Genomic DNA, 10,470 nt, shown 5'->3' on the forward strand with positions numbered 1-10,470 from the left:
GATATAAATGTATGTACTTTAGCTCACCTTTATTTTTTTTATTTTTAGATGAGTTTCTCTTTCATTGACAGCTACTTTACATGGAAAATAGTTTCCATAGCAAGATTATGTGGGAGGCTGTTTATGTCATGCTCAGAAACACACAGAGTATGACAAAGACAGCAACCATATATTAGAGAAGTGGAAAAGTAATGAGAATATAAATCATTTTTGTTCTGTTGATTCTCTTGAACAGCATTATATTGCTTAGAACTTTTAATTGACAGAAGCACGTGTAGCATACGTGTAACATTTACATTTACATTTAAAATGTATACAGTATTCTACACACTGTTTGCATATAGTACATCAGAAGTTATATTCAAAGTACATATACTGTAGTTGTTGGCATTGCTTGTGTTATTTATATGGCTGCAATTATTGTCAGAGGTTTTAAAGCAGCAGTAATGTTCTAGTGCCAAAAGTCTACCTTTTATAGAAACACTGCAATAGCCGTAGCTAGTTACACTCAACAGTCCCCAAAACATTATAGTAGTAAAATCCAACTCTTCAACTGGGCTTAATTCTGGATTCTAAAAATTTTGCTGCTGGAGGTTGAACATTTCATAGTCATAAATCTGCTTACCAACAAGGAGCAAATTCTTATCGTAATGTTATCTGTGTGCAATCTACTAATTGTGTGTGCTCACATAGGATTCAATGTATCCATAACGCAGGGACAAGAAGTAAGGAAAAATCTCCCCAAAGAGGTCAAACACAGAAATAAAAAAGTTTCCCCATTTTATTCAAGACATAAAAATGAAATTGGCTGGAGTTAGGCAATAAAGCTTAGTTTCCAGCTATCAGACTATAAAGATGGGTCTTTGTGTGACACTAATTGCTTGTCAATCCAGAAGATAGCTAGGAAATGTAAAATAAGTCACCATTTTTACTTTTGCTCACTATGATTTAAAAAAAAAAAAAGCTTTGGAATTATGGTATTAACATACATATATCTAAAAGGTATTGGCAGCCAACTAATGAGGACCCATACAGTAATCAATTTTTCAAATATGTCCAGGTATACCAGGGAACATCTTCTCTCTTCAATGGCCAGGGTGCTAGACTAAGGTATGGGTAGGAAGTAATTTCCCTAAATTCTGGTTGGCTTGTGGAAAAAAACGAAAATCAAAACAGTTATGTGCCCACTACTCTTAGCTGTAGTAATAAAGTAATGACTTGCCAAAGTAAGACCAGTCTTCTGGATTAAGGAAAATATCAACAGTATTTCATGTAAGCATAACCAATGCCAAGTCTAGTGAGGCAGCAACATTGCAAATTACAATAACGTCAGGCCATTGCTTGGAAACTCTAGAGCATTGGCTCTCAGCCTTAGTTTGACCAGAACTCAATAAATTATTTCAAAACTTTCCATGCCCCAACATTAAAAAAGTTTATACTCATAAAATAAAAGTATGGAAATGCAAAATATCTTTTTAAATGTATTAAAACTGTAGTAATCGGAAAATATGAGTTACTGTAATTTAAATAGACATAATGGCAAAAAGTAACACTAAACTCAAGTGTGAAACCTTATTTATTAATATATGTAATATATTTTAAAGGTCTCACTGTCCTCTCACTGCACACTCACAATTTACCTTACCCCTCTCACTGCACACCCCAGAATTACCTCACCCCCTCTCCCACTGTACATACCCAAATCCATCCACTGCTAGCTGGAGGACCACAGACTAAACATAATGAACTATGAACTGTGCAAGGAGAAAAGTGCAGTAACCCTTAGCAACCAAAATTTATGTTACTGAAGTCAGCCTAATGTGACATGGATTCTGATTGGTCACTATGGCTACTGCAATTTGGCCCTGTGCTGTTTTATTGTATAACCTGCAGATGAACAAACATGTGCCTGGCGCTCAATGCAGAGCAGTGACCCCTTAATGCCAATACATCGATCAAAGACAGCAGTGTTTTTTTTTTCCTGCAACTGAGTATCCCCGAATTTTGAAGGCTGGGTTAGCCTATGGACAGTCTCCTTACCCACCAAGTTTAACATTAGGGATGGAGGTCTGAAGGAATCTAGTTATGTACTCTCGGCAGTCAACAAGCCTCTGCCCAGCAGCAGGCCACATCCTAGTGTTTGGGAACCACTTCTATAAAGGAAGAATTTAGCTAGTATACTCCCAGGACTCCCTTGAAATGGTAAAAGAGGTCACATATATTTTGTATGGTGGCTGTGGTACAAGGATCATGGTTCTGCTGTGACATTTATAACTCCTCAAAAAATTATGTTTCAGGTGTCCAGAGTAACAGTTACATTATATTGTATTGAAAATAAATTTAGGGGTTATTCACTTAGCTGCTGAAGGCAGCTGAGTGTATAACTGAGCCGAAGTTAAGTTAATCGAACGCTGTTCAACTACTCACTTCAGTCTTGCACCGCTGATTTCAGCCGTACATCAGCTAAAATCAGCCGTGCATCGGCTGCCTTTGGCTGCGTTCGGTCAGCCGAACATGCTCTGTTCGGCTGAGCCAAAGTTCAAAAGGAGTTCGACTCAGCTGATCCAACATCTGGATCGGCTGAGCTGAAGCTCACTCGCTGCCATTCGCCCCTATTCTTATAGGGGCAGAACGGCAGTGAGTAAAGAGCCAAATGCCGCCGAGCGGTACCTATGAGGTAGCGAGCAGAATAGAAAAAAGTTAAATGGGAAAATTATTTGGAAAAATTATTTTAAAAATGTAAGAAAATAGGAATATAAAAAAAATAAAAATCACGGCAATCTAGTTCTTAGCATGGTTCTGTGGTATTTGGTCTTTTCATGTGAAAGAAAAAAAGAAAAAAAAATGACGTATGCCGACCCGACCGTACGCGACAAGTGCCTGCCACATAGGGAACCATCTGATAGATGCCCGCAAAATAAAAACAATTGGGTGGAGCTAGCGGTGAGATTGGCTGTTTACTATTGGCCGGGACCTGCCAGAGTCTTCTAGCAGGTGTCGGGCAAAAAAAACAAAACAGGGTGGATTGCCCATACTGCAGCCCTTCAGTTCGACTGAACCAAAGGGCTCAGATGGCCGAAGCGAGCTGAAGGATCAGCCGAAGCTATGGCTGGATCCTTCGCCTCATTCGTGAATAACCCACTAGGTAGTAAAACTTATAAGAAACAAATATGGTTATTCCATGGTTATGTCTAAGTGTGAAGGAGGAAACTACATCAATGTCATGGATAATGTTAATATTAGAATCCTATTATAGCCTACAATCAAATATGATCTTCCTAGTTTACAATGTGGTGTGCTTATTTCAGCCTTCATAATCCAGTACCATAACTTCCTTATGCCTGTTAAGAGAATACTCTCCCTGTGGCTTCATAATTAACTACTCATAACGTGCACTGATGCTAGGGGCAAATGCATTAAAATAAAACTCCAGATTTGTTTATGATAGATTAGGTTTAGAACTTATTTCAGGATTTTTGTTAATGTCTACATGTTGGAAAGCATTTCCTTCATTCCATATCCCAGTGACAGCAATTATGAGGACAAAGAGAGAAAACAATAAAAACACTTTATCTTTGTACTGTGTGGAAGTCTTAAGGTCCCCACACACCTTACGATAATCGTACGATAATCGCGGGAAATCCCGCGATCGTACGATTATCGTAAGGTGTGTGGAAGCCGTGCGACCTCTACTACTGTAAGGTAACTTACGGACATGTTCGAAAACCCGCCGAGCATCGTACTCTGTTCGGCGGGTTTGTGGCATGTCCGTACGATAACAGCCTTACGGGCCGGTGTGCGCAAGCGCACACTGCCCTTTCGGCATTGCGGTCATCGGAAGCCCGCCCCTCAGGGGCTGTGGCTTGCGATCATCGCAAGTACAATCTGCCTATGCAAGATAGGCAGATCGTACGTTTTTTTAAGTACCTTACAACCATCGCAAGACAAAAGTCTTGCGATGGTTGTAAGGTGTGTGCCCAGCCTTAGAAAGTTTCTTTGGTGCTGTTTGATTCCCTGTTGGCGACATAGTGTAACTGGGACAGCACCAACACCCTGAAATAGCATCTAAAAATTCTCTCCCTTTAAAAAAAGGTGGCTGGCATTGCATGTTACTTTCACATGGTAGGTAAGTAACTTCACATAATATGCAATGGTGGTGAAAAATAAGTGCTTTTGATTATAATAATAATAATCTCCAAATCGTTTATTACTGGTTTGCACTTGCTTATCTGCTTACCACTTTCTGTAAATTAGATGTAACATTTTTTTGACTAAGCATTTTGTATTACTAACAAGTGTCATAGTTCTTTCTTTCATAAAATAGTTTTGTCTTTTTTTAGCCTTTGCGGCATTATACTGCCGCTGATCTACTGCTGCCTCTTTGCAGTCTGCCTACTTACATATGCTTCAGTGACAGTTGCATGCCATTACTCAAGGCTGGCATCCTGATGCTGATAATAGCTGAAAATGCCAGAAAAAGTAGCATGTGACAGGGTGGCAACTAAGATGAGCATTTTGGGAGGCATGGACATCCAATGACAGTAGGTGCCTGAGTGAAGAGCTTCATGGCAGGATTACTAAGTATTACTTTATTAGAGCTGAAGATTTTAAAAAATATGGGAATTACTTTTGAAATTACATTAACATGTTCAAATTATTACTGATTGTGGATTTACACACATATTTGTGCAAACCGCAAAAACACAAGCACTTTGAGGAATGAACATAAATGTAAAGATTTTTTTTTTTAGATAAAGGTTTATGGCATGAATGTGCTGAGATTAAAGTTCTGTGCCCTTCAGTGTTATACTTGTAGTTTGTGCTGATTATGGAAACAGCTGCTGTGTAAATAATTTCAAATGCACTGTTATTTAGACTGAGAAAATTTCATCTGTAATGACTAATTACCTCAGACAATTAGTAATCTTAATAAGCATAAAATACAGTTTATCATTCATTTTTGTTTTTAATGTAACATGTTTTTGCTAATTGTTTAGAAAACAGAACAGTTTCAAGCACTTAAAATAAATTACAGCTCTCTTTCTTTTTAGAATACCACCGCATTGCCACATTGGATGAAAGCAACTGGGTGCTGGGCAATATTGATCAAATTGGCTACTTTAGGGTTAACTATGATGTCAAGAACTGGAGATTACTGATCGACCAGCTAATGAGGAACTGTGAGGTACTGTAAGTTCTCGATAAATTTGTTTTGCAGGGATTTGTTTTGATCTAAAACTCCCTACTGGCATTACTATCCTAAATGGTTCTATTTTTCTCATAGGTCATTTCTGTCAGTAATCGAGCAGGACTGATCGATGATGCTTTCAATCTGGCAAGGTATGTTTTCTTACAGATGTCCAACTTAATGAGCAGTCTTGTCAACTATTGTGTGAAAGCTTCAGTGGAGAATAGGCCTGGCCCTCTTTGGTGTTCAATTTATGTGGATGGGTTTCACACTTGAAGAGGCATGATTTTTCTTTCGGCTCACCATGCATAACACTTCTTTTGTTTCTCACGTCACCATCTTTCTGCCGTCTGTAGCACTCACCACGTTACTGATCAATAGCAGCTTCAGGGCATTTCCGTAGTTGCAAAGGCTTGATCAATTTTTCAGCAGGTTTATGCTTGAGATAAATGATCAACAGCTTTTTCTTTTTGCTAATGAACGGATTTAAAAATGACCAGGATGCCATAATACATTTTTCTAGAGAAGCACCTTCATGCATCAGTTCTTGTATTGTTTTCATATATAACAGAACTTCTCAAGAATTATTGTTTCAGTCACCAAAGAAGATAGTTAAATGATTTGAAATATATCATATCATTATGATGTTAGCTGAGCTAGTGACCTGGGGTTTGGCACATCACTTTGAGGTTTCCTGTGGCATATGGCTCTAAAAAGTTAATATAGCATATAGTGTCTCACGGGATGTTATAGTATTGTTATCACCAAGAATAACCATATTTTAGCTTTTTTAACATAACTGCAGACACTAAGCAGCTTTGTTTTACCACAATTGACTCTCTATTATCACATGTCATTTAGAGATAGGCAGTGACTGAATTAAATTAAACAGACAGTATAGAAATTTGTGATCTCTCGAGACATGTAATCAGGCTGGTGTTTTATCAAAGTTTGTGACTACATTGGAATGTGTGACTGGTGATGCAGTCACACATTCCAGCATAATCTGGCTCACTTTGATAGCGGTGGAATGTGTGATCAGCTCACTGTGCATGTGCGGGAACAGTTAATCGGTAATAAAATTTCGGCCGAGTTGCCGCTACCGCAATTGCGCGGCTAATGCAGTCATGTTTAAAAATAGAAATTCAAACAAAGTGTATATTCAGTCATTAGTAAAGATAATAATAAGCTTATTGTGGGTATTTTAATAAAATTATGAAGTACAGTTAAATATAAATTAAATAAATATTATTAACGCTCCAGCACGCCATGATGTGTTCTTGTTTGTTTCCTACAATATCTGAAAAAAAGCAATTTTTTCTATACACCTGGATTTTGCCTTTTTCCAAAAAAAATATTTTTGCTCATTTGGCAATTAAACTTGTTTGCATTGCACTTAAAAAATACACTTAAAAAAGGCTTATTTTTCCGCAAATAGCTTCACTTTGCACCATAATTTTAGTGTTATTATAAATGGGACAGATCACGGAATCAATCAGCATTTTTTTTTCTCTAATAACACTAGGGGAATGATTTATAAATCTTCTGCCCAGTGTATATTTATTATTTTGTTTAGTTATCTATTTATTTAGTTACCACAGGAATGTATATAGTGCTGACAATGTATGCAGCACATTCACATCAGTAGAGCTGGATGAATGCCATTCACATGACATTCCACTAGATGAAGCCAAGGAGCATAGGAATTTCCTGTGCTCCTGTGAAAATTGCTTTCTTCACCGCAGAATTTTTGTTTGAACCTTTTATTATAAAAAATGCATTTCTCAAGCTCCGGGCAAGTGACTATGCTTAGGCAAGAGGTGCAATCTGGGAGAATGATGTTGGGTGTCTTCTGCAGGCAGGAAGAATAATTTCCTTAATCTTGTCTCCTCCAAGTGATCACTGTGACTGTAAGTCTTGTAGTAAGTCACAAGGAGTAAGTCACAAGGTAAGAGGCAGCAGCAGGGTGCTAATCGGTGTAAAGCAACATGTTTAAATAATGTTTTATTTAAGTGAAATATTTTAGTCCAAAAAGTAGATGATGCCAGCCTTCTAAGGAGAAAGTTAAATTAGAATTCTGTCAAGAAAAGTGCGGTAATCTGCAGAGAGGAAATAAAACTTGATAGTGTTACACTTACACATTACTTAGCATCTGTGCCCATAACATGAAAAATACAGCTCACAATATGCTCACTTTTAAATGCAAAATAAAAAAGTGATTCTCATAGATATCTTAACAACTAATACTAATAGTTTGAAAAAATATTTTTAAGATATTTAAGAACTTGGCTGAGCAGGTAATCTGTAAAAATGTGTTGGCTTGGGAGAGTAAATATATAGGGGTAATTAAAAAAACTGTAGCAGTTGCCCATAGCAGCCAATCATTTATTTGTTACAGGTAGTTAACAGTACCAACAATTTACACAGCGCACATTCACATCAGTCCCTGCCTCAAGGAGCTTACAATCTAGGATCCCTACCTCACATGCATACATACGCCTTTGTATGTATGCATGTGAGATAGGGACCCAGTTTTAGACAGGAGCCAGCCTGTCTTATGCGTGTGGGAGGAAACCCACACAAGCACAGGGAAAACCTGCTCCTTACCCGCAACAAACTTCTTGCAGATAGTGATCTGGCTGCGATTTAAATCAGGGACCCCTAGTTGCACACAAACACTAAATAATTCAATTTTTTTTAAAATTCGATAAGACAAGACTATGTTGAGTTAATAGATACCATAAATATGTCAAGCCTTTAGAATTGTGTGGAATTTTACGATATTCAAAATTGTCTATAGGTGACACTATATAAACCTTAACAGCTCATTAATTTAGAGTCAACCATAATTAATAGTCCAAGAATTATTCCTCCAGCATGCACTGCAATATACTATATATGTTTCCTAATCACTGTTAACCTACAAATATCCTAGGTGCATGCATAAGTCTGTATGTCGTGAATGGGGGATGGTGGGGGGCTTTTAATTTATTTTATGCAATTAAATGTTTTATTTTTCATTTTTTAAACTTTACTTTTTTACTATAACAAGAACAAGTATAAATTCCATAGCAAATTATACTTGTTAGTAAATTTCACACACATAGGCTATGGTCTGTGGGATGACTATAAGATGGTCATGCTTTTAAACCGTTATACATATGCAAAATGGGTACTTTTGAAAAGGAATTTAACAAGCTTCATTCCATATTCTTATGTCAACAGTCGTTAAGCAAAGAAATAAAATTGAGAATGCCTAAACATTTGTAATTGCAACAATTTTCTGCGCAAAGTGGTGCATTATCTGACAGAAATGCAGGGGTGCCAATATCTTTGGCTACGACTGTATATTAGATTTAGATTTATTAATTTGTCACATACATAATCATACAAGTATGATATGCAGTGATATATGCAGTATATATGGGGTTCAACACAAAATTTGGGGTTTGAAGACTTCCTGCTGAGCTGGGGTGGTAAGCAGTGGCACCCCAGCTCTGGGGGCACCGGGGCCTGAGGCTGTGGGGGGGCCCAGTGGGGTCTGGTCCTGGGCAACCCCACAGCCTCAGTGCGGACCGGTCCTGCAATATATGTCAGTGCATGGTCCCGGTGTTCGAACACCGGGGCCCCGCACTGCCGACGGGCTTCACAGTGAGGGGGCGGGTCCTGTGACTCACCTCCCCTCCCGGCCGCGTCCATACTAACAGGCGGCGGGAGGGGAGGTGAGTCACAGGAGGCATGTGTCACAAGCCCCGCCCCCTGCAGTGCACACATCGAAACTCCCTGGCTGGGTAAGTCCGAGCGCCAGGGGGATAGTAGTTGTGTACAGCTATTTCATGCTTTTTCTTGTAATTAGACAAGTGGATTATAATGGGGAATATTACACTGTAATGTTCCCTATTATAATCTATTGCTCTGATTAAATGATTACAGGTAAGCATGTGATCTATCAAAGTTTGAGACTACGTTAGAATGTGTGACCAGTGAAGAAGGTGAAGAAGAATTCCAACGCTTTCCTCGCTGTTCTAGGGCAGATCGGCATCACAAATCGCATGTGCAGGAGAACCGATCTGCCCTGAAACAGATGATCGGTCCTGAAATGTCACTTCTATCCGACTTTGTGAGTGCGGTGGAATGTGAGATTGCAGTCGGAGAGAAGTGACATTTCAGGACCGATCAGCTGTTTCAGGGCAGATGGGTTCTCCTGCACATGCGATTTGTCTAAACTTGTTCAGTTAAGCTTTGAAAATAAAAGATAGAAGCGGATTTGCTGCTATGGGCAACTGCTCCAGATTCAGTCTGCTTTAGTTTTGATAAATTCCCTTCATAGTCTGTACATGGATAGAAAACTGGCTTAAAAACAGTTTTCTATCCAACAGACACATTGGGGGTGATTTACTAACCTAAACACCAGCTTCTTCCACCACTACAGGCCTACCAACATGTGCTGCCTCTACTGCCCTGTAATGTTTCCACAGCTGAGCCCCAGCTGAAAAATTTGTAATTTTTTTGCATGGTCAATGTTCAAAATGCAGCCAAGTTTTTTAAAATAATTTATCGAAACTGGAGCAGACACGAACTGGAGCAACTGTGCATGACAACCAATCAGCTTCTCCCTTTAGTTTGTTCAGTTAGGATTTGAAATTGAAAAAGAGAAGCTGATTGGTTGCCATGCACAGCTGCTCCAGTTTTTGTCTTCTCCAGTTGTGATAAATTCCCATCTGCATGTTTTTCTGTTTTTATCTATAAAAATGAGTACACTCTAACATTGCTTTTTGGATTAAAAGCTGACTGTTGCTCATGCTATTCAAAATTCAGCCTAGTAAAAATGTTTAATTATTGTATATGCAGTCAGTACAATATTTAGCTGTCTTTTTTTTCTGTAGAATAATCTAGTATTGATTTTTGAATTAAAAGCTTTTTGTTGTCCCTGCTGTTCAAAATGCAGCCTAGTACCAGTGCTTAAGTACTGTCCATGGACAATATTTTTGTGTTCTTGGTCTGCAAAATATATACACGTTAATGTTGATTTTTGGATTAAAGGCTCCCTGTTGTTTCTCCTGTCTCCTAAGCCTACCAGTGCTTAAAAGCAATACAGTATTTCTTTATTTTTATGTCAAATATATACACTTAAATGTGGATTTGTGGGCTGAAAAGTTGCATGCAGTGTGTCATTTTGAAAATGCAGTCTGCAACATAACATTTAACCCTTTCACTTCTAGAGCATTTTTTGCACACGTGTTATAATCCACAATTTAAGTGTGAAAATCACTTAAGCTCCC

General features: G+C 38.3%; 1 protein-coding gene across 1 annotated transcript in view; it reads left to right on the plus strand.

Annotated features, from left to right (window-relative positions):
- TRHDE (thyrotropin releasing hormone degrading enzyme) overlaps positions 1-10,470 on the plus strand; it is a gene marked incomplete at its 3' end in the record, with an annotated part of 466,420 nt that overhangs the window by 426,408 nt on the left and 29,542 nt on the right. The window contains exons 11-12 of the mRNA XM_018558056.1: positions 5,052-5,185; positions 5,285-5,340. Coding sequence (XP_018413558.1) covers positions 5,052-5,185; positions 5,285-5,340 — 190 coding nt within the window. The remainder of the gene's footprint in view (positions 1-5,051; positions 5,186-5,284; positions 5,341-10,470) is intronic.

The sequence above is a fragment of the Nanorana parkeri genome, unplaced genomic scaffold (assembly GCF_000935625.1).
Source record: "Nanorana parkeri isolate BGI_ZX_2015 unplaced genomic scaffold, ASM93562v1 scaffold318, whole genome shotgun sequence".
In the NCBI taxonomy this organism is placed as follows: Eukaryota; Metazoa; Chordata; class Amphibia; order Anura; family Dicroglossidae; genus Nanorana; species Nanorana parkeri.